Here is a 25,156-nt window from a genome sequence, read left to right on the forward strand (position 1 = left end):
CTTAGTCAAGAATGTTTTTATTTGTTTGTTTGTTTGTTTTCCCCTATTGTTTTCAGTCTTCCCAACTGCCCTCCCCGATTTTCTTCTTCTGAAAACACTTCCTTTCTCTATGACTCCTCTCCCCCAGAACTATCAGGACAACAAAGCAGGTACAAATGCAGAAGCAACTCACAGATGCAGTGCATATGTCCTAGTGACCATGAAAGCAGAACAGTATGGAGCAAATGCAAGCAGAAAGAAGGGCTTTGTCCAAGGCCCTGAGAACAAGTAATCCTTCTGAAGACACTAACAGCAGGGACTACACGATGTGTGGAGCACACATGATCAACTTGGTCAGCAGTTTAGCTGGTGGCATCAGCAAAGTCCACTTCAACCAGAACATTCACTATCCAGGCAGTTCAAATACATGTAATGTACGCACAAAACTAAGTCACTAGGAATTCATTTGGGATGGCAATAATACATGAGAAGTAATGTGACCTGAGGGCAGTGGCAGACATACTTGCTATAGATAGTATCAATAAAGCTTTGCTGATTCATACCGAGAACATGGCCCACAAACCATTAATTATATGGGACAGCAGCTATGCTCAGCAGCTTTTTTTTTTTTTTTTTTTTTTTAATAACCCTACAAAACCCAAACTATCCTTTCTACATGGGAGGCTAGATACCCCAGCCCCCAAAACACAGTCATCTTTATACATGACTCCTCCAATCTGTGTATCACAAGGAAGTTCAAAGGAAAATGTAATCCTCAAAATCAATGCTGGCATTAAGAACTGGAGCTAATCTTTTCAATCAACTGCTCTTGAGCTGCCTGTACAAGGCATAGGCATGGACAAGGTAAGCAGAGCCTGCACACAGGATACCCTAACAGGCTAAGATACTCAGACAACCTTCATACAACCCTTTGGGAACAGGCCCCATAAAAGATATGGCAAACCTGGTTTCAAAGACTGGCTATACAGAGAAACAGCAGGAACATTTATCCTTTCACACTGCTACCAGAATGACCTGGAACAGCTCATTTTTCAGGTTTGTAGAGAGAAAAGTCATGTTCTACATCACAAGATGAATTGCAAACCACAAGCATTTACAACAGGAAGATGACGTGCATGACATGAGGTGATAAAAATGTAAAGACAAACTGAAGAGCAGCAAGTGAAGTGGCAAAAACGAGTTGTGTCACAATGGCAAAACTCAAAATGTACTGTAAAAGGTTGTGAATTTATAAAACGTGCCACATGCAAACATGGCCAAAGACTCAATCATTGGGAGACATATCTCAGTTTGTAATTCCCATGACAGATATCAATCAGCACTGCAACAATACTCAAACTAGCAGAAGAGGAAGCAACGTTGTTGGAACCATTCCCCTGAAACTCTACCACTTAATTTCTTAATGAAACCTTTGTTGAAAAGCCTCATAATAGGCAACTCAACCTTGGCTTGCAAGCTGGCAGTCTAGTTTTGGATTACAGCAGATTTAGGGTCTCAAAGATGTATTTAGATATCCAAAATTTCCTCAGGAAACTGTGCCTTCCTCATATGCTGCTCGAATTAGTCTAACTGCTGCATTAAAGGCTAACAACCTGTATTTTAACTGACACATAGAACTCAAATTACTAGGCATCCCTCCAGACAAGGTTTAGCAAGTCACAACAGGGCTGATCAAGAGATTTCAGCACCAATTACTATAAAGGACTATGAAATGCAGTCCTTGCCCAGCATGTTTCCTTCTGTCTCTCCTTATGACTTAGTGAAGTGATGAGGCAGGGCAGGCAGACAGCAGCAGCTTTGAAGTATCCTCCAATATTTCTATGGCTCCAGAGCACACTGTTTAAATCCATTATCTCTTCTGCTCTCAGTTTTTCTGTAACCCCAAAACGTACATTCCAAACATTCAAGAGTCTGTGTTTACTCAGCACATAGTTTTGGAGTGGATTAATGTATTCTCGCACAGCATCTGCAGCTTCAGCAAGACACCTAATTACAACAGGCACGCTGCCCAAAGGATCAAGACACTGCTCTGCTAGTGAGCAACCAGGAGGGTGATTTGCAAGTTGTTCAGCAATAAAATACCATCTCTGCTTGTTCTGCATCCTTAAAAAGCACAAGAGGGGAAGAGGGGAGACTTAGCATTTCTCTCAGCAGCACAAGAACTGCACTAGTGAGATGAATTACTGATCACAAGGGTATACCTAAGAAACAGATTCCCAAAACCCTTGATACCAAACCTTTCATGTACTTTGTGATATCTGCAACCTAAACAAGACCTCATTTCTAATGCTGCCATTCAATATTACCTTTATTAAATCCACAAATGTGATTCTGGAGAAGGCCTAGCTATGAAAGAAAATGAATATAAGAACAGACTTTAAGGTTACACAGATCAGCACGAGGACTCAAACACTGAAGGCAATCACCAACCATGTATTGCTGTGTTCAAAGCCTGTTCCTTTGGAGCCATTTACTGTAAACTTTTGGTGTCTCATTTGTTTTCAAAGTGAGTCATATTTTGAAAATGCATGCTCAGTGTTGAAATCCTTTAATATTTTGTAAGTGGTTTAATTAACCTGCCACATTACCTTGGAGACAGCCCACCATGGGAACAGTTGGTAGGTGAAGTTAAGGGGCTGGTTCTGCTGCTGGAGTGCCGGGAAGGAGTCCGACCAAGGGTATTGCTGGGAGAACCCTGGCACAGATGCAGGAAGACAGGGATTAGCAGTGTGTTGCAAGACACAGAGGAATACACAACAACAGCAACAGGTCCAAATATTGCCTTTGTTTGTGCTAGACAAGCTTAGAGAAGTTTTGGTTCTTGCTCCTAACCTAAAAATCTGCAACCATGGCTCATGTAGTCAGAAATAAATTCTTGAACATACTGCTAGAGGATCGAGAAGCACATACACACTTTCCTACAATCCAAAGAAACTGTAATTTTATCTCTGCAGCATGTATGCAAACATAGCCAGAAGAATGGTTTAGCAATCCACCAAGCTACGCAGGTTCTCAGACACTATTTTCCAGGCTCCAAAGTATGCAGACCATTACCCTGGCAATTTAACAATTTAATTATGCAGCTATTTTACGCATTGTCTAACGCATTGGGATTGTGCTTGTTATGAGCATAAGCAAGCAATCCAACTTATCATTTTTCCACTGGCCTGCATAATCATTTATATTGCAGCAAAATGAGTAGAAACCGTTCCCAATTCTGACTTAATTCACACAAGAGGAAGTTAAACGAGGTAGAAGGGACTAGAGAATCCAGTCCTTTCTCCTGGAAGCTTAAAGCTGTAATTCTAGCTGACACAAAGGTCTATTTGTCTTTATGGAAGGGCAAAGATGGGAGGGTTCAAATTCCAGCAAATTTCACAAGATTTCCACATGAAAAAGACAAAAAAAATATCCTAATCCTTCCTGCTCTGAGGGGAAAAAAAGGTTTAGAAGCACAATTTAATTTTCTATTAACATATTCCCAGAGAAATTAAAATATGCAAGCGCTCTACATAAAATCAAAACAGAAGGTAACAATTGTCAGCTGAGGAATGAGACCTGTTAGGTTCAATTAAAGATGCTGCAAGCTTTTGTAGGGACAATATATCGTCAAATAAACTGATTTTAATAGTAGCAGTACACCCAGTAAATCTGAGGGATCAGGGCCTCTGCTTTAGCCAAAAGGTCATTACTGGCAGAATTTTCAAAAGCACCAATGACTTGAAAAGCACAAACCCAGCGAACTTTCATGTGCTTCTCAGCTTTTTTTTTTTTAAAATCTACATTTGTTATGACTGTAGTAAACTTAAAAATAACTTAATTATTAGTTTTAACAACCCCTATTAAAGCAACATCAAACAGAAGCCTCTGCTGTCATATTGCTTCAAGACAACAGCTACGGATAGTTTTTGCTACTGAACATCTGCAACAGCTTATCAGGGAGCCTTAGTGCTCTGCTGTTTGCAATAACACGGGCTCTCACCACACTGGTGTTACTGGAGTTCTTGAGGTGGTTGTGCAGGAGCTTGGTAGCACCGTCCTGGAATGTTTTTGGCAAGGCACCAAGTAACATGGTAAACTCAGGAGTGTTCAGTTCAAAGAGGGAAATCAGGACGATTTGCGCTGCCTGAAAAGAAGAAAAGAAAAGATCACCGGTCTTTATTCTGAGCATGCATTCTGTTGGCAACAATCCTTATGGTAAATACATGTTCCATTAAGAAGATTCCCATATTAAACTTCTGACACATTCCTCGTCAAGCGTCACAAGGAATTACTAACTGCTATCATTACCTTTCCAGTTCTTTGAGCTTACAATACACTTTGGTGTTTGTATCATTAATTTATATCAGTAATTTCTCAGATGTGTACAGTGTACTCAGGTGTGTACTATCTCACAGCTAGTGAGAAAAACCTTATGTTCCTGTCCAGCACATATTTTCATTGAAAAGTCACTGCAAAAATGTTCAGGTAAGTATGAAGAATCTAGAACGACAATTTGTCATTCCCATACTATTTATTCTAAGTGCAAAAGGGACTAAAGTTCTCTTCCCATCCCACTTCTCTTCCTAAGGATCCAACAAATTTGTTTTATCAGACAATCCCTGCTCCTGTTTTCCCACCTTTCCTTGCCTCACCATTGAGGCTGTTTTCAGCAACAGAAGTCTGGCTCAAGTGGAAGATCTATCAGGAGGGGGAGAAAAACCTTTCCCTCATCCCTAGACAGGCTAAAACCCCACCAGACTCTCTAAATTTACGGAGTGTAACCAGCAAACCACCAAAACAACTGGCAATTTCACCATTACTTCCACTGTAAAGGGTTTTGCTGTATCTGTCTGAAGAGCTGCTGGCAGAACAGGATCTCCACTAACTCCATAAGTAAACATAAAGCTCTGCACGTCCTGAACTAAGACAATGGGATAAAATGGGAATGAAAGCAGAATAAATCATCAAATACAGATCTACAAGAGTAATTAATACCACGTGTTCCTAACTAGATTTCCCCAGCAACATATAACCCACGTGGATTGCACCAATCCTGCTTCCTTCTGCCCCTGCCTTGAGAATATATAAAGATACAATACAAAAAAGTGATTATAAGGACAGTAAAAATAAAGCAGTGGTGGAGGACATCTGTAGTGCCACCTTCTCCACCTATGGTCTAGCCATTGACACACCAACATCCAGAATATGCATCTGGATACAAAGCTAACAGGCTAAGAAGTGAGGCTACTTGTGCTTTTATTTTGGAACAGCACACAAACAGGCTTAGGAAGAGCAGACACTTGTGTCTTACCCTTTGGGAACTTTCCAACATTTCCTAAAAATGAAAAATAACTTTAAAGAGAGCAAAAATATAATTCACTATTGTGGGGATAACTGTACATTCATTATTCTCATCAGCTCAAAGGAGAAGGAACTTTTAGTAAATAACGTGTTTGTAAAGTTGTGATAATTAAGTGTATCTGCAGTTCCCTGTGAAGTGGAATCTGTTAGCAGATGATGAACTTGGGTACACAGAAACCCTTTCATAGTGGAGGAGCATCAAAGCACCTCATTGTTTCAGTATACAAATTGCAGTTCAAGCTACACTGGTCCTTCTGCTCATCTGGTCACTTTGCAGCAACACAGCTTTGTGTAGAAAAACATTTTCCGTCTGTAGATCTCAAAATTTAACAAGTAACATCCTTTCCAAATAGCCAACAAAGAAACTGAGGCACACAACACTCGACTGGCTTCCACGGACTGCAACAAACAGGTCTTCAGACTCTTCATTTCAGATAGATCACGCTGCCTCCTGCCAGAACTCCCACTGACTTGAACAGAAACACAGCGCGTCATTATTCACTTCGCACTAAGATCTACAGACGAGAAGCAGGGAGATAATTTTTCCCTGTGGTTTTCTTAATCCCAGACTCTATCATCATCTGGCCTGAGTTTTGGGCAGCTCTGTCAGGAAGCTTGCATGGTATCCAACAGGCAGGTGTATTTCTGTCAGTCGTGATCAAAGAACTTTAAAGATTTCACCAGCACACTATTTTCTGTAATAAAAATATTACTGTGAACAAGATCTCAAGATCAGCATGTTGAACTGAATGCAGAGTGACAAGTCATGCCAACATACAGTCACATTTGTGAACACCATGCACATCCTGAACTGTTAGGAAATGGACATGCGGATCTTGTGTCAGAACAAGCAGATCTCACGTACATGAGGATAAAAAAGAAAAAAGAAGAAAAAAGGAAAATTGATCAAGAAGGTTCCCAGGTTTAAAAATTGCTCAAAGACTAGAATACCTGGAGATATTCTAGCAGTCAGGTGCTGCCCAGGGCACAGCGAAGCAGGAAAAGATTTAAGATACCTTTGCTCCACAGGTGTCATCAATGGGTTAAAAATAAGATCAACCTTGGAAAACTCCTGTGTAAAAACAGCAGAAAAGGCACAAGAGCACGCGCCCTCTGTAAGGCGGTATTCTGGAGGTATCCTTCTTGTGGTGTGCCAGAGGGGTCCAAAAAGCATCTCACAGACCCCTGAACAAGAATGTCACCAAAGCTCCTCCAGGGACTCTGCTCCTGTGGCTTCATGTTGAAGCAGAGGGTTACCTAACTGGTACAGGTTAGCCCTGACACAGACACCGACAGCACCGATGCTGCACTACAGGAATCGCTGAAAACTTTCAGCTCCCATCAATCAGCTCAGTTTTGTTTCACTTCTTTGTCTTGGCTGTAATGAAAACAGAACTGTGCCCACCCTCCCTCTTTGCACAGACCACAGCTTGTTTTTAGCACTGTCTGCCAGGCTGCCAGTATTTTGTGTACACTGTGCTCTTCAGTAGCTTTGTTACTGCCTGCAAGTAGGTCATTGGGCTTTGAATGGGGGGCTGCACAGTGGCTCACAACGTGCATACTCTCATGCAGCCTCAAAGCAAGCAGACCTATGGTCTATATTGTTTGAAACAAAGCCAAGGGCTACTACAGCCTGTGAGTGGTGCTCCAGTAAAGCTCTCAAAAGCAAGGGCAGAGCTATGCGGGTTAATCTTGGCTGTGTTGTTTTTAAATAGTCCTTATTTAGTATACATTATCTAGTTGATCTGGTTGAAGGGCTTTTTTTCCACTTCAAATAGCCCTTGGAGCTTTAAAATCTGTGAATTCTCAGTCTGTGACCGGTTAGAGAACATTTTCATAACCACTGGTCATTTCTGAAAATCTTGGTCCTTGTTTCACTGGATTACTGAAGGAGTAGATTAAAACACACCAGTAACAAAAATCTACTTCTGTACATAACGTACAAACATTCTCCATGCAACACTCATGCTTGATGACACATGATTTGAAGAGAGCAATACCTGAACTTCCCTTTGCCCTTGCATTCCCATACCATTACCATGGAACACTAATCCATCTCCTTTCAGCGAGAAATAATGTAGACCCTATAGATTATCTAATCTTAACGAGGCAGCTCTCTGCTGGCTCAAGCTAGAGAAACCCCAGTAAATAGCCTGCCTGTGCTAGTGAGGGGGTCTGGCTCCATGTCAGGTTGTTGAATCATTTGCAAAGGATTGCTTATGCAACTTCATTATTTTCCTTATAACAATGCAGCAAGAGATCAGGTTCCACAAGCTGGCAACAGCTCCCAAAGTTTCATATTTATGCCAATGCAAAAGTCATGCTGTCTGACTGCCAGCTGCTGAAGGGACACAAGTGCTTTTGCAACTTGGAAGGTTTTGTTGCTGTTGTTGTTTTGCCTTTTTTAAAAATTATTCTATTAGAATCCAGTAACCTCTGCAAATTAGTTGAAATATATTAAAGACTTTTTGAAGCAGCTTGGGCTCATTATGCAGAATGATCAGGCTAACTGGAAAAATGTTAAGGGGGAATGCTGTCAGTGGCCTAAGCTTAATACAAGCACCTTATGGTTGCTGCTGCAGCTGGTCCGATAACAACCAAGCAGAATGAGCAGCTACTTGCCTGAACTATTTGAAAACAGTTTTCAAGTTACTCAAACCTGTATCAGCGACGGGCTCACTACATTATCAGCCCCATAAAAGGGGAGGACCCCAAACTGTTGAGACAAAAACAAAAAGTAACAGAAAAACGCAAAGCCAAAAATTACTTGACACACAGACACACTTTCTTCAAGCTCCTAGTCAAGGTCTCTTTACACAGCTAGACCACTGAGACTGCAAACTAGATTAGTGTGATTAGTACACATAGCTTTTAGTCTACCTGTTTACATTTCTCTTCCAAGTTTCCTTCACCGGGCCCTGAGGAAGCTGCAGTTGTCCTAGCTGGCAAATCCTCACCTACCCAACTATGCATGGTCTGGGTTTGACAAACAGGAAAGTTGATATTATTTAAAGAAGGCATTTCAACTAAATCATCTAAACAGTACACATGCTATCTTTTTGCAGAAGAGTTTTAATCAGTTGCTTGCTTAACCTCAAGAAACAAAAAGCATTAATATTTGATTTAACTACAGGAGCATTCCTTTCAGCAGAGGGCAGCAGTGACTGAAAGTTATATTCAGCCACAATTCTCATGTTCACTGATTATCCATCCCTTAGAGCTCCTATGAGGTGTTACTTTGGCGGCTTCCTGATGATCTCCATAACTGCTTGAGAGGCCCTGCTGAGGTGCAGAGCCTCGGTGGCATGCTGCTCTGAGATGGCACCAGGGCATCCCGGGAACAGGAACCTGCATCTGCCCGTGCCTATCCCTGCAGATGGGTCTCAGCGTTCAGAGCAAGATACAGTTGAGAACTTGCAAACTCATGACTCCAGCCTGGGCGTCAGCCTAATAGACCAACGCTGTCTACAGACACCTTCTGTAATGTGATTAGTCTGAAGAAGGTGCGCATCTACTCACTTTTGAAAAAATATACTCTGTATGCTTTATTCATTTCATCATTCAGCCTAGGGTAAATGTGGTTTTGGTAATGTAAGGCATACTGGAACAGAGACACTCATGTCCCTTGGACTTACACTAAACTGCAGATCAAATATAGATCCACAAAGATCAGGAGGCAACAGAGACACATTAGGCAGCTTGTATTAGCACACATTGGCATATGGCAATGCTTCGATCCTCTGATGAGCGCAGCTGATGTTAAGTGAGTTAATTCACTTCCACTGAGTGTTTAGGGGCTTTAAACAAGCGTTATTGAGGTGTACTTTCCAGCAGACAATTAACTGTGATTGGGCACTAAGCTAAAAAAGAATAAAAATGGCTGCCAAATAAGACCGCCTCTTTGTTCCCTTTTTGGGTCTATAATCAGATGAGAATAGCCATCCACATTACTGATATGGTAATATGAAACATCATTGTCATCAGTTCGTACATAACTCGAGCACGTTAGCTTGATTTCCAGTTTTTAAATATACAAATTCCCAAGAGATTTGTATTAGAATATGCTGTTTACATCCATAGCCTGAAAAGGAAGAAATTGTTTTTAAACAGATTTACATATAGAATTAATATACAGATTAAATCCACACTGTTTTATACAGCACACAATATATCATGAAAGGTTTTTACAAGTCCCAGATGGTTGCATTACATGTGTCAAAGGCATCTCAAACAAGTGCCAACTAGACCTATGCAGCACTGAATCACCACGTTCTCATTACAGCTGTAGGATGGATTAAGACTCCCTATGCATGTTGTTCTTCTGTCACCTGGTGACAGCAAAGACTTATAAAAATGTTCAAATTACTTCAGGAGAGCCAGATATTATCCCAGAAGTCAAGCTGATGAAGGCTACACTGAGTAACCGCTTGTTATGAAATGGCATGTGAAGTAGAAATGGGTTGAAGGAGCTCCTATGGTACACCTGGCATGATGTAGGTCTGAACTGAGAGGGTGATTCCCACATGTATGCTAAGGAGGAAGAAAAGTTTCTGAAGACAGTTTGTAACAAAAACATGCCCTTTAAACTGCAAGGAGTTTCAAATCCTGATTTTCAAAATAGACCTGTCACTTATACCTACATAGGTGCACATATATTTTTCTATAGATGGCACGTACACAAAAATATTTTGCCCATACACATAGTATAAGCATGAGTATTCAAATCCTATGAAGCAATTTCTTACAACATCAGGCACTTACAGTTTGAAGCAAACTGAGAAAAGGGATCTACTTCTATTAAAAGCTAAGCATCAGAGGATCCTATAAGGCTGTACAAATCCAAGAGATTCACTTTAAGGAAATCTAGCCCTGAGACCGTGTTTCCAACAAGCATGCCATGATTTTCTTGCAACTAATGCTGGGAAAAGCAATTTACCTTACACTGCGTACACTAAAAATATTTGGGCTCTCATAGCTCTCTAGCATCAAATTCAAAACAAACAGAAAATGAGGGCTACTGTTTTGGAAACATAGTTAGGACACCAAGATCCTTTTTGTTCTAACAGCATTAAATCAAGTAAACACTGAAGTCCACCAAGTGTCAGTTTTGATACATTACACTATTTTTCCCCTAACAGCAACTAAGTTAAAATGCCTGAAAGGAGTTGCTCTTTGCATTTAGGTCTTGTCTGACTTCTTTAGTCATCTCCTTTGACTAAAAGGCTCGTCTCAGAAGTACGGACACAGTCCGTAAGCCTGAGATCAAACCCTGAGGCCTGGTTCTCTGGTAACTTGATCCTTAACGGAGTCAATGAGACACGCAAGTCGTAGGCATATTGCAAAAATGCTGGAGAGCCCTCCAAGCCAGAGAGGCGAGGCCCTGCCTACTGGGGAATATTAAAACGATTTGCCATTCAAAAGCATTTGTGTAAATGCCCTCTCCGCCACTGCTACTGTAACAGGCCATGGTCAGCAGTATTCATTGCCCAACGCTTAAGGATGAATGATGCCATGTCAGCTCACCAGGAGTCTTTGGGCGTGCTTTTGCAGTGAAATTTCTGTCACAGAATTGCTTGACTCAGCCTGACACTAAATAGAAAATTCGAGCTCCAGCAGAGATTTTAGAGGTTTCGTGACATCAAGCTGCAAAGGAGTCCAATTTCATTTCCTTAGTAGTGTTTGCTTTTCTGTTGGTCGCTAGTCCTGTTATAGACACTGAAGCGTTATTTTGCCCAAAGTTTCCTCAGGTTTTACGTATTGTTTCCTTTTCAAAGTGACAATATTCAATATTTCTTGAGAAACAACATCTGGGACTACTAGTTGAAGAAATATCTGTTGGTTGTTTGAGCATATGAAGAATTTGTTGCTGCGGCTTTCTTTGAAATCTTCCTCATCTTCTAGACTAACTCAGATTCTTGACTAATCAGTTATTAAAAAAATTGGTCCCAAACACATTTTCTTTGCACATCTCCAGACTTCACCTGCAAGCTAAGTGACAATCCAAGGACTGCCCTACTACCCCTTGGTCTGAGGGGGACTTGATCTTCATGAAAATCCAAGTAATATAAGCACTCTACTGAGCTTTTTGATTCACTACGACACGTCTAGTTTCTTACCTAGTCCCATGCACTGTCTGTACTCAAGGGCAGCTCAGCCAAACCCAGTTATAAGGGTGACGGTTGGGGGAAAAAAAAAGTTTCCCCAGTTACGTAAGTGGAAGTCAGAACACGATGTGCACATGACACGAGGCTGCCCATAATGTGTAAAAATAAAATCAGGCTTGTAAAATAAAACTACCATATGAATGTTTCATCAACAGAGAAGCGAGGCAGGATACCTGGCACAAAGGACAATTTCTTCTTCCCTTTGATTCGAAGCCCAAATCACAATCATGCAAAAGCGATCTTGTCATTTATTAAGGGCAAGCTGATTGGCAGGACAGTGGGCAGTGGCACTGGCCCTTCACCTTGGGAGGCCTTGAACCCCTTCAACCTGTGCCAAGTCCAAACACCAAGATCCTGCACGTCCTCACAGACACCCCACCCGTCTGCGACACTGAGTGCTCGTGTTTAATAAAAACTTCCATTCACCCAAGCCCTGGACACGAGGCTTCCTTAGGCTTTGGCCTGAGTCAAATTAGAAGCCCTCATTCTGATTTCCACTCCTAAATTGATGCCCCCTTTCCAAAATCAAAGTATTTTCTCACACAGAACCCAATCCTGTAATCCAAATTCAGTAAGAATTTTACATTTATAAGGATTGCAAAATAACTTTGCTAGCAGAATCAGTGATAGCACGGTGCAGTCACTGACCATGACCATGTCCTCAGACCAGTCATTAACTGGGTTACCATTTTGTGCTATTTTTCTGTGTGGTAGTTAACTGGCTTTTGTAGAATGATTTCACGAAATCATATATATATGTGTGTGTGTGTGTGTGTATTATACATTATATATTATTATATATTTTTAAACAAAAAGTCAACATAATTTACACCCTGTCAATAGAGAGGAAAAAAAATTCAGACACGTTTAGACACTAGTATTTAGTGTCACATAGATCTATGCCCTGCCCGATGCCATGTTCTGCTCAGGGAAAAAGCAGGATTCAGCTGCATGTGTACAAATCACCAACAGGTGCTCTCACTGCATCCGAGGGCAACATTTGAACCCCATCTTAGTTTGCTGTGCAATGCAGCACAATCTGTTTCTACCTAATAGCTTTTGTTCAGCATAAAGGACAAATGTCTTTCACCTTTCTTCTACTACTGTTTGCAGGAAGTGAACCTTAACTTAAACGCATGGTAAACACCCAGAAGTATTAACAATATTTAAAACAAGACAAATATTTACCTCTGACACACTGCAGATCACCTTATTTACAACTTTAACGCCTGACAATAATTTTGACCATACATAATTCACTGCTATTTTCAACAGCTTAAACGGTTTCTACCCTGAGAGGGAATCAGTACTCAGTACTCTATGTTCAGAGTACTTTTTTTTTTTTTTGGTAACAGAGTTTACATTGAGCTAGATAGATATTATTTAATATGAGAACGTAAAGCACTTTATGCACAACAGCATTTCCTTTGACTAAGTTTTGTTCAGTTTGAAAAAGGTCTTTGGACTAGATGCCACTTTTTGTTCTCTTTTTCTCCAGCATCATAACGCTACGGAGGGCTGGGATCTCCATGACCATCACATACAAAACAGTGACAGACGCTGATATCACTAGTAGAAGGATAATCCTACTATTGGCTGATAATATAACCCATTTCTTGAACAGATTCATTGATTGCTACCATGGGATAAAACCTGCATGACAAATTGCCACGTGCACACAATAGCCACACGCTTTACATATTAATTGACAGCAATCTTTTATATATTTTGCTACTAGCACGAGCAAGCTTATTTTACCTTCTCTACTAAGGCAAAATCCAGACAGGGTAGTATGGCCACCACACACCCAAATGCTACTTGCATTAAGATAGCATTCAGTAATTTCAGTCTAAGGAAGAACCACAGTGCCTGTGTGACTAAGTTTCCTGTAGGAAGAGCTGCTGCCTTCACAAGTAGCTGAGCACCGGCATTGCTGCTCTATCATCAGCTGCAGTGGTATACAAGGACTAGACTATGACAGCCAAGACTGCTCAGTACCCAAAATAAAGTTGGCTCCTGTCTTTATAGGAGCTGAGTCAATTGCACGGATTATCTCAAATCCGGATTCTATTGAAAAAATATTTTATAGTTGTTACAAGCCTCCTGTAGTACCTGAAACTTTGTAGTCTTAATTGGTTCTCCTTCTACCCATGTTTAGGCTATGACAATGTTTTTAATCGCATGGCCTGCTCTGCACTTAGAGAACCTCAGACCTTGAAGGTTATCTGCAGAAATCCCTTCCAGGACAATAAATCTTCTTGATATAAAAAGCAGTACTTTTTTTCCAGGTTGTAGCCTCCAAAAAGGACAATTTTAATTGTGTTCTTCAGAACATTTCACCTGTCTGGGTTAGCCCTTATAATCCTGTTCGTTACTGCATAATGAATTTATTAGTCTGTTAACTATAGTCCTGACGGAGATTATGGACAAGGATTGCTTATAAATCCTTTGTAGCAGTGTTTCTTCTAAAGCCCTTAGTTTGTACTATGCTCTTAATAAAATCATAGTACAGCAACTGTATGATGAAATAGAGATCACCTGGGCATTCATTTTTAGTATCCTAAATTAGCCTAACTGCACAATTAATTTGAAAGCTACAGGCATCAGAGGCAAATCCAAGTCACATGCAGACTTAATAAAGAAAATTTGGATTCAGTAATCTCTTATCAGCCCCCAAAGCCCTCCCCAGGTACTGCTCAGGTGGAGCTGGCTGGAAGTTTTTATCAGAGTTCTGCAAGTCTTTGAGACAGACAGACACTGCGCTGTGAACACACACTTCCCACACCATAACTTCACAGCTAACAGCCAAATTTTCAGCTGCTGCAGAGATACCGTTCACTCAACTTTGCATGCAGCAATGATGACCTCTAATGGTGGAATATTTCTTCTGCCGAGAAACATGCGGAAGTTTTGCTATTTGCTTTTCAATGTATTATTCTAGTTAAATTAATTTACAACTCCCTCTTGCCTGCCACTAGCAGAGTAAACTGCTAGGGGTTTACTTGAACTGTAAAAGGGAAGAAACTGCTCTTTTGTTATTTAATTCTTTCTGACTTTGTATATGAAAATATCAAAAGGAAAATGCACGTTACAGATTTAATTCTAGGAGTTAAGTCACCCTTTAAGGACTCTCTGAGACTACCTTGTAAAAATAAATTGCAGTCATGCTAGTGCAAATAAGCCCTGGAGAAAGTCTTCTAAAAATTAGATGAGACATTTTTCTCTAGATGTAACCAAATGTATGCCAGAAAGCAAAAAGCGTGCACGCAAAAAGCTTCTTTGAAGTCTTGCCAGCTATCAGATAATGAATATTGAATATTCTATATCTTCAATTCATATATATTCACATATATTGAATAATCAGGTGTGGTGTCTTTGATACCCAATCATCAATTCATCAGAATCAAATAATCAAAATAATTTTATTTCTAAACTTATAAAATACTAATATGCTATTCTAGTATTAATTCAATTCTAAGTGTATGTAGACCATAACATTTTCACACAATCTGTATATTCTGATATGACTTTTTCTGATTTATTTATTATTAGCTGGGGGGAATTGGAGGTAATTTTAAGTTGCTACAGATGCCAGATACATCAGACAAAGTCTCATTTTTCTCTTGGGAGAGATGAGTATCACTACGTGCTCCATTTTAGCTTACCTGGCACTCACATCTACAGCAAGGAAAAAAAAAGAACACGTTAACTGTATTATCTAGGACTGACCTAAATGTGCCAATTTTTTCCAGGTTGAGATAAACAGTTTTTAAAAGAAAAGAGTTGAGAACCCTTGGCAGCTTACTGATTTGTTTAGTTTCTTTTAACAATATTGCAATGCAGAAGTTGTGCTAGGTTTCATTTCAGTCTACAAAGCACCTAAATAAACAAAAATCTATAGATATTTCCAGACTGTTCAATAAAAAGCAGATTTTTAAACTGTGACCCCTTTGTGTGGTAATAGTTAAGACAGCTGAGTACCTAACTAGAAAAAATATTTATGAAGAGATGCTTCAGGAATGTGTCTTTACTGAATAGGCAATTCAGTTTGGAAGGCAAGGTATGTACGACTCAAACCACTACCTTTATGACTTTTTTTTTTTAATCTCTTTCTCCTTTTAGAAAGAATAACTACTGCCAATACTGACATTCTGACTTACCTTTCTCACATCTGAGCTCTTTGGTTCTGTTGTCCAAGTTATAATTCTAGATACAGCAAGTCTTGTCTCACTGGAGTTCACAAAGTCTGTTGGATCCATCTGTCTTGCTAAGGACTCAATATACTTCAGGATAGCAACTTTCACCTGAGAAGTGAAGATGTATTTGTTAATCCCATGAGCTGGCAAAAATAGGATTATCCTGTAATGAACAGACATTGCTCTAGATTGACAAGACTCATGTCTTACTTGGGAAAAGAAATCCCTGTGCCATGTCTCCATGTCACATTTCAAAACCAAAAGCAACTTTCTACCCAGGAAAAGTTTTGTGTAGTGAGTCTGAAATGGCATATCAGAACTGGCTTGAAATATGTCCTTTTGTGCATTTGTGTAAGCAAATCACCACGCTGTTTCCACTTGTATTGAATATTTTAAAGTTCTGCAAGGTGCCTCATGCCCATGGTTACTGTTCCAGGTGCTTCTCATGAGGCTGGAGCCTCAAAAGATTTAAACTTTGGGACATGGGAGAAAGAGCACTAGTCATTTGACATCCTGTATATATTCCTGTCTCTGAAACAATTAAGTATCTTTTCTAGAATTTACAGTGTACCTATAGCCTTGGAACAGCAACCTCCTGAAAAACAATCTGCACAACAATATCCCGTTAAGAAGATTCAGTAACAGAAAGCTCTGTTTCTTCCCCAAACCCTACATGCATTATGCATGTTCTGTGCAACAAACACTTGTTAAGGTGTGCTTAGGATCTCAGCTCTCTAGCTGTCCAGACTGAGCCTGGTCCCTGCTGTCCTGCAGGGACAGGTTTCTTCCACTTTAATTATACCTGCCATGGCATACAAAAATAACCACGTTTATGCTTCAGCAAAAAGGCCTGATACTGACCTTGAGGTTTGGTGTTTGGGTCTGATCCACAATAAACCTCATCAAAATGTTAAATTGTTGATCAAATGGAAAAGAATCCCTGTCCAAAGAAAACAAAGGCAAAAATGTAATGCTACACATGCTTCCAGGGCTAAATTAACTCAATACATAAAAACTTACATAACAGAGTTCAGCACCTATCATGCTTTTCTTCTTAAGTTTACCACCTACTATTCAGAGAAACTCAAGTTTAAGGGTCACCTGATTACTCTTTTAATACTGACAAAACACTGCTAAATCAATACCTTTATATGCTGTTACTCTAACTGACTTCTGTACACTTAATCCTGTTTTTGGCACACCTGCCTATCCCCTCTTCATTTCAGGCTGTGCTTTCTTCCCTTATCTCTAGCAGCAGACTGGTTTCTCTTTCCCTCAGAGCTCCTACCTGTTTTTGATTTCTCTCTTCTTCCTTTTTTCTTCTCTATCCTGTTTCCTTCTGGATAACTAACTATTCCTACTAGTATACTCTCTTCCTACTACTACTTATTCATTTATTATCTCTTTTCCTGGACAAGCTGAACTTACTTGTAACTACGTCCTGTGCCAGACATCCTTAGAAGAGGGCATAGACAACAGAACTAACTGGTGTGCAAAAAGCAGTAGCTTTCAAGGTCTTACCCTGGCATTAACATTATTGTTTGAACACACGTAAGATGCTCTGTACTTTGTGTTAAAGCACTGTTCATATTGTGAACACTGCAAACAATTATTTTCAATCAAAAAGAAAACTGATATCCAAACACATATCCAAAAAAACCCACCCACAGACTAACAAATGCGATCAGTTGCGCACTTTAAGTGTTATGCTTTACAGTTATCTATCAAAAACAAAGGCCTTTTTAATTCAATGCTTTAAATATTGCGACATAATTTTGTTCTCATTTATACTGGTGTTCCCTAGGATTGAGGCCTCAAAATATATGGCTCTATGGCTTTCTAAAATGTTCATCAGATGCCCTTCTATCACCCTGTAAAAAGCTACACAGTGTTTGCCATCTGAGTACTCTACCTGGTAACATCCAGAGCTTTTTGCACTTTTGCCTGCACAGACCCCAGCAAATCTGCTCCCATTTTCTTTAGCAGCTGTGTCAGGAGAACAAAAAGCCAATCCTGCAAGTCATCTTTATGAATGATGATGAAATCAACCAGGGTTTCCAGAAACATGCTGAAGACCTATGAACAAAACAACTGTCACAAAAAGGAAGGCTGTGCTTCAAATAGAAAATAATCAAAGGAGAGGGATTTCAAATACGAGTTGCAGAATGATTGTTATAGACAGTTTCATGAATGAATGATTTTAGTGACTACATTTTTCTGAAAAAAGAGACAATACACATCTAGAATGTGCTGTATTAAAATACCACATGAAACAAATGAAGAAAGAGGGTAGAATACACTTACTCTCTGTTGTGAATTCCACGGCAAAGCAGGCCATGCAACAAAACAAACCACTCGTTAGCACGCAGTGATCAAACACGATTGTTCAGATGCAATTTGTCAACATAAAAGATGCATTCATCGAGAGTTCACATTTTCTTAATACAAAATACCTTCTCAGAGTTATTTAAAACATTATATACCTTGGATCAGATCTACTTTCCTCTCATGAAAAGTAATGCCTTTAAAGTCAACAAGTTGGGAGAACTTGGGGGCTTTGTACAATTGTATACCCTTCTCCATTCTTTACCAAGTCCTTTCCCACTTCCCAGTTTGTTCTGACTTGCAAGACACCCGTTCCACATATGTCACCTCAAATACAGAGTTCAGAAAGCATAGTGGGCAGAAATGAACCCTGAATTTACAGCAAAGGACTAAACTCTGACTTCAGTTATACTGAAGAAATTTAGTGGCTGATATTTACACTTAAAACTAATGTATTTGCAGCAGTAATTCTATAAAGGCAGTGAAGATGAGAGATTGCTGTCACATAGCACATATGTTGGTCAAATGTGTAATAAACCACCACCTTATCTATAAATGGGAAGTATTTTGCAAACAAATAACTACGGGTCTGAACAAGGCTATGGGCCCACCTTCTCCATTCTCTAACCTGCTTCTTTCTAAAAAATGCCTGTAAATTCCAGGCAAAGCCTTCAACTTCAAAGGACAATGTTAGAAAGAAGGCAAAGTGTGCATATTGCTGTTGTTTTAAAATAAATAAAACAAATCCAAAACAACATCTTGATGAGAATCCATACTGCTCGCAGGTGTATACAAACCCCAGAGGACAAGATGTTTAACTATGGTTTATTACCTTTTAGACCTCACTCTATTGCATACCACCAAGAAAATCCCTAGAGAAATACAGATAAAACTGAACCTCTCACTTAAGGAGCGACACCCGAAAGGCATTAAGTTTTTTTGGGGAGCACGGAGTAAGATGTTCTTAGCAAGAGGAGACAGATCGAGACACTTGCCTTCAGAGTAAAACAGAAAAAAACTCAAATTTATAAATGCCAGTTTTCCCCAGCAGATGGCAGGGGTAGAAATAAAGAATATTCATCTTGGAACAATGTAAAACATAGACACATGCTAAGTCAAGAGAATGAGCCAGCCTTTGTGATCTTACCTTGCTGTGAGGGTCAGCAAACATGCGAGTAAATATTTCACATAGCCTTTTTAACTCAACTCGGCTAAAATAAATAATAAGAAAATAATATTAATGATAAAGCTCTAGTTACCAAAAATAGCTAATAAATAGTAACAGCTGAAATATCTAATTCTGTTTGTTTACACATTACTTAAGTCACACTTCTAAAAACCCTCTATCTAGGTGAAGCCTTAACTGGCATTCCACCTGCTGTGATCACCAGGGTTATGACAAGAAATGCAATAAACATGTTTTAAACTCATGAAGCCAGGCACTTTATTTTCTGTCGCTTCCATTTTCTTCTATAGTCTGTATTGCAGAAGACAACTTGAAAAGAGAGTACTTGGGAGACATTTTCTTTCTGCATATATCAAGGTTGCTAATGCACAGAAAAACTGTGCTTTTGCAGCTTAGGAACAGGTTTGTCAGGCTTCCTTTCTGTCAGGTATTTCAATTTTTCAAGTGAAACCAGAACTTCCATGCTATTTGGGTATATACTAATCATATATATTTTGGTAATTCTCAGTAGCTTCAATGAAATCAGTCTAGAATTGCATTGTATTAACAGAATTGACTCCAGAGACTGAGAGCAGACAAATATATAGAAATCAAAGACAATCTATCAAGTAGGCAACCTACTAAATCAGAAGATCATTAAACTTACTTTACTATTAGTAGGAGATTAGGTGCTCAGTAATACTCTTTTTATACAATTAGTAAAGAGTGGTCTATTTGTAAGATACCATGCTTGAGTCAAATGCAAAACTGCTGCCACAGCTCTTACTAGCAATGTATTGAAAAACACAAGTCCTACTCTTGCTGCAATGCAAACTGCCAAACAATGTCAAAATTTTGCTTGTTTACTGTCCAAATGAAAACAGAGCAATTAGGTAACTTTTCCTGCGTACTATGGATGTGATTAGGTATTTTTCGCAACTACTGTGAAACAGAGTAACTACTGAAATGCACACTGATTGCTCAGAGAGCTGCTTAGATTGTGATTACATATTCCTTCCTTCCAGAAAGATGTTAATTTACATTTCACCTATATATTTTCAGATATATATAGCCAGAATGTGAATAGTTTATAACTGTTTCATGTTAGCTTGTTTATAGTAATAAGTTGTTACTGTAAACTATGATAGCACTTTACAGCATAGCAATATATTTTTCAAATCGATTTTTGTGTGAAAGTCTAATCAAATTTAAAAATGGCACACAGACAATGGTCTGCCCAAGAGCTTGATGTAAAGAAAGAAAAAGTCCTCATAACTATGCCAAAGCAAGCTGTCAGCTTCATTCAGGATGAGACTGCCCTGCCATGCTGTCTTCATGCAGACTGCTGCTCTCAGAATGAACTATTTATTACTTTAATGAAATTTCTTTGGGGACAAGGGTTATATGAAGACCGCATGTGTAAGCATCTGTCCTACAAAATCTTGCTGAGGTGACAAAGCAAGCGCTAAACTAAAACAAGCAGTGGAAGAACATTTCCTTAAGGGACTTGTTGGCCTTGTGTTGTTCGGAAGGCCTGGCTGGGGAACCCTCAGAGAACTAGGCCACACGAAGCCGTATGAAGCAATGAGGATAGGTGTGTGCTTTGCAAGCTCATCTTTCTGGATATATAATTCACTGCTAACACAGGATCCTTCAGATCCGAGTACTAAAGAAAACCTAGCCACATCACTGCTTTATGTTAAATTTGTTATACCACAACAGACGATACCAGGTTTAATTAAAGACAGACAGACTTGCCACTTGGACTAATGACCTTGGTGATGTTCTCCATGATGCCGTGAGAACACGATGAAGCAATCTGATCATTAGTACAGACACCAAAACAACCCTGAGCCAAGGTGTAAGCAGAACAAAAGCAAACTGAAAGGAAATATAAAGAACTAAAAACAGTATCAAATTTTCAAAAAAAAATAACTCTGCAGGGTGTAGTTTCTGGGAAAGGTTTATAACTATTCAGGATTGATGCCAAGAAAACTTGCTAGCTTAAGGGACTAGTGACAGCAGCACAGTTCAAACACTGCAACCAGCACAAATGAAAACAACAGTTCAGTTCTATTGGCATTTCTGCTAAGAATTACTAATGTGGATAAACAGTCCATCGCCCAATCTTCTCAGCATTTCCTGCCTCGGAATTATCACCCAACACATACAAAGCTTTGGTTATTCTCTTGCACTTCTGTGGCAAAAAAAAAGAATCTCACCCAACTTTTTCATGCAAGTATATGAGGTGCCACAGTTTTTTCAGACAGCTCGTTAAAAACAAAGTAAAAAGAAAAAAGACAGCATTCATGTAGGAAGTATTTTTTAAAATACTCATAAACAGACCACATCAAAAGGCATCTCTGACCTAAGAATTCTAACTACCATATTAAAAACCTGAAGTGCTTCCCACTTACAGACTGCATCACATCATGTGAAGTGCTAGAATGTATTTATGATGGCAGGAGAATAACCTTTCTATACTAGCTCTCAGTGCATTTTTATTCAGCCTGTTAACAAAGGCTGTAAAATATTTTCAGCTACTGTGAAGACCTTTTAAAATTGAAACAATTGCACAAATCTAAGAAGGTAGGCACTAAGCTATTCGACAATCATTTATAAACTTGGTCATCATTTAAGTTTTATATAAAAAACATATTAAGTTTATAATATTCATAACAAAAATTAAAGTGTCAGAGCTATTTGTGAATGCTATCTTCAAGGGAGCCAAAAGAAGCAACTTGTTTCCAAATTCTTTCAGCATAAACTTAAGAGTAAAAAGTCTGTAGCATGAAAGCCAGTTAGTTGATGTGACTTACTGTCTATAGCTAGCATGACACGGCTGTGTGAAGTTTCCCTATGACTACTGCGTAATTCTAAGATCTGTTTTAATGGGTGATGTGCCAAAGGTTTTTGAAGGGTTTATTTGGCTTTCTACAAGGTCAAATGTCTCTCTCTCCTACTACAGTTTCAGAGTTGGTACACCTACTTCATTGCCGTAAGAAACTTCCCTCTACATTGTAAATTACACCATTTGCAGGAGACTCAAGCTTCTGATATAAGATTTTTCAAGAGTTACAAATAATTAAACCTGATGTGCTCACAAAGAGTCACAAATAATTATGCCTAACTCAGCCCTCATAAAGAGCCAAAGAACACCCAACACACTGAGAACATCATTTGATCTCATCTTTGAAATACACACACCCTGAGTGGTTTTTAGAATAATGAAGTGTTTGCTTCACCAACTAAGCTGCTGGGAAAGAAAATTTACTGAAGATTCAAATGGTCTAATGTAAAAATAGTACCACCCTTGGAGTAAATTTACATTGCCATCATTGTGGGAAATCTCACTGTGCCGCAACAAACAGGAGGCAGAAGGCAGAAGCATAGAAAACCATATGCCTGAGTCCCATCTACATTACTACTACAAATTTCACACAAGCAGTAGTGATGACAGCTAAATTCTTTCTGAAAGTAATTAACTCCCACACTGTGGAGACAGCTTTCACAGCTGTTAAAGGTGCTATGTCTACACGAGGCAAGTACATATACTGACTTCTGGCTATAGCCATCTCCCTTGAATGACAGACAATACAAAGCTACGAAGGTCACCTCAGCGTCCGCTGGCTTTTCAGTAAGTTCTGAAGACCTATGAGCCCCTCCTTCCTTTCAGACCAGTTGGAGCTGGCACAGTGGTTCAGGACCTCAGCCACATCTTCAGTCTGCCGCAGGTAGTGCGGAATGCCCCCGTTCCTGGAACCATAGGAGCGCTCGGAGCAAGCACTTGATGCATCACTGTTAGCGTCATCGTCTGAGTACATCCCATAGGGTTCATATCTTCTTCTCACAGGCTTTTTCTGGAAGAGGGGAAACTCAGTGTAAGTAAATTATATATAATTACACCAATTCCCGATGAAAAGTGTTCTATCTATAACCACTAACAAAGGAAGATTAATGCTATTGTTACAGTGGCATACATGTATATAGATAGATGTCACCGAGCACTGCCTGCTTACCTCTCTCAGTAGAGCAAGACAGATCCCAGTGATTTCAGTGAGAATATTAAAATGAATGGGGGAGCAAGGACTGCCTTCCCCAGCACAAGATACTTATACCCAGCGGAATTAGCTACAAGTAATGAAACACGTTGTTTAATTGTAAATAAAGGTCAGTTTCATTGTTACAGAATGTGACCATACAATCTCTATTTCAAGAAAAAAGATAAGGAAGAAAAAGCTGAAGGAATCTGTGCTGGCATGCACAGTCACTTTGATATTGATAATGAAGTGACTCTAGAAATGCACTGGGATACAGGCCATCACAATTCTCTGTTAGTTTGGGCAAGATTGTTTTTTTTGTTTGTTTGTTTGTTTTTTAAACAGAGGTTCCTAAGGGAGTTGAGTAATCAAATCCCACTCATTTCCATAGACATGGCATAAGGGGACCTGATTCCCTTAGGTAACATCTTGAACAACCTCAGTACTTACAGAATGGACGTTACAGTAATTTTGATAGCAAAACAAATTGTATACTACAAAGTAAACTCTTAAGTGAACCTTGACAGAACAGGATTGATACAACCATGTATCAGAGAAGATTGCCTATATTCTACAGTGTTTGCTACAGAATTCCTTCCAGTGTCCAGTCCTGCAGTTCTCAGACTTGTGAAGCCAGCAGAGTTTTGCTTCCACTAGGACTGCAGGAATGAAGCGTAGAAATTAACTCAAGTGCAGTATCATGGGTGTTAGCAACAGGCTGGGGAAAGTTTGAAAGTAGAAATAAAAAGTCAAGAAAGCACTAGTACCTTGCTCCTGGAGTCTCCTAACAGCTGTAGAGGCAGGAAAATATTGAAGGGTGGGAAAAAGCATAGAGAATTATGTCAGAAGCTTATGTAGGGTTTTTGTTTTTGCAACAAAAATGTATAGCAAATGTGTCTTAGCAAATTAAAAAAAACACAGTTTACGCAAAATAAAAGTGGGTATAATAACGCCTGGCATTATTTCCTATCTGCTGCACTAACACATACATCCTACAGTTTCTATTAGAGAGCTTGGAAGTGAAATTATCTGTTAATAAGTTTCAGATGGCAGATCTAAACACAGCACCTCTCTGCCTGCTTTTCAGAAACGTTGCTCCTGAAAGATACCAGTTTTGGGGAGTGATTTATTTCCCTACACGTTATCGCTAGCTTTAGATTTTAGAATCTTAAAGAAATTCTGATGTCAAGGAACCACTATCTACAATACAGCACATTTAATCAACTTCACTTAACCAGATTCTCTTTCAACCCACAGTTCTTACACTGCACTTTTTTTGAAGCTTAGCTCTTTTAAAGACAACCTGGCTGGCACCAGTGACTTAAAGACCTTAACGCCGAAATTTCCATCACCCTTTGAGCTTTTCTGACAGATCTGAGCACTGATTCACAGTATAGACAGTGTGCTTTTAGGCCAAGTCCAGCTCTTGAACAGAAGCAGTGGATCCAATGAGAACTGTAATGCATGGAGCAGAGGTCATAGATCGACCTGCTGTGTGCTTTGTTTAAACTTGAGTATTTGGCCAAGGCCATCTCTGGAGAAGTTCTTTTCACTTCCTACTGGAGGAAAAATAATACTTGTCTGAGAACAAGGCTCCTGGGTAAAAGCTGGCACCACACTATTCTCTCTAAAGGAGCCCAAAAACAGCTCTGTAAATTGCCTGTTGAGAGAAGACAACTAAGGAAGAACAAATTGGGGTGGTGGGAAAGAAGGGGTAAATAAGATCGTATCACATCCCCTAAGATCACACCAATTCAGACTTATCAGCCAAGGTAACAGAACTACTTACTGTCCAGCTAGACTCAAAGCTTTTCCTTCTAAATGTTTAACTCTTTAATTATGCTCTGAAAAACTACAGTGGCAAATTTGAGGTGCTGAGAGCAGAAACTGACTCACAAGCTGCTGAATTTGGTAATGAAAATG

The 25,156-nt window shown here is 39.5% G+C and overlaps 1 protein-coding gene across 9 annotated transcripts in view; it reads right to left on the reverse strand.

Annotated features, from left to right (window-relative positions):
• CLASP1 (cytoplasmic linker associated protein 1) overlaps positions 1-25,156 on the reverse strand; it is a 149,345-nt gene that overhangs the window by 28,304 nt on the left and 95,885 nt on the right. For 5 of the 9 annotated variants that reach the window (XM_068687476.1, XM_068687472.1, XM_068687474.1 and 2 more), the window contains 8 exons: positions 24,001-24,024; positions 22,809-23,053; positions 19,176-19,239; positions 17,616-17,779; positions 16,565-16,643; positions 15,668-15,811; positions 3,983-4,126; positions 2,589-2,695 (listed from right to left, as the gene is read on the reverse strand). In XM_068687476.1, coding sequence (XP_068543577.1) covers positions 2,589-2,695; positions 3,983-4,126; positions 15,668-15,811; positions 16,565-16,643; positions 17,616-17,779; positions 19,176-19,239; positions 22,809-23,053; positions 24,001-24,024 — 971 coding nt within the window. Of the gene's footprint in view, positions 1-2,588; positions 2,696-3,982; positions 4,127-8,223; positions 8,320-15,667; positions 15,812-16,564; positions 16,644-17,615; positions 17,780-19,175; positions 19,240-22,808; positions 23,054-24,000; positions 24,025-25,156 lie in introns of all 9 variants that reach the window. The other 4 variants (XM_068687479.1, XM_068687473.1, XM_068687478.1 and 1 more) reach the window with 2 other exon arrangements.

This window comes from Anas acuta, chromosome 6, assembly GCF_963932015.1.
Source record: "Anas acuta chromosome 6, bAnaAcu1.1, whole genome shotgun sequence".
In the NCBI taxonomy this organism is placed as follows: Eukaryota; Metazoa; Chordata; class Aves; order Anseriformes; family Anatidae; genus Anas; species Anas acuta.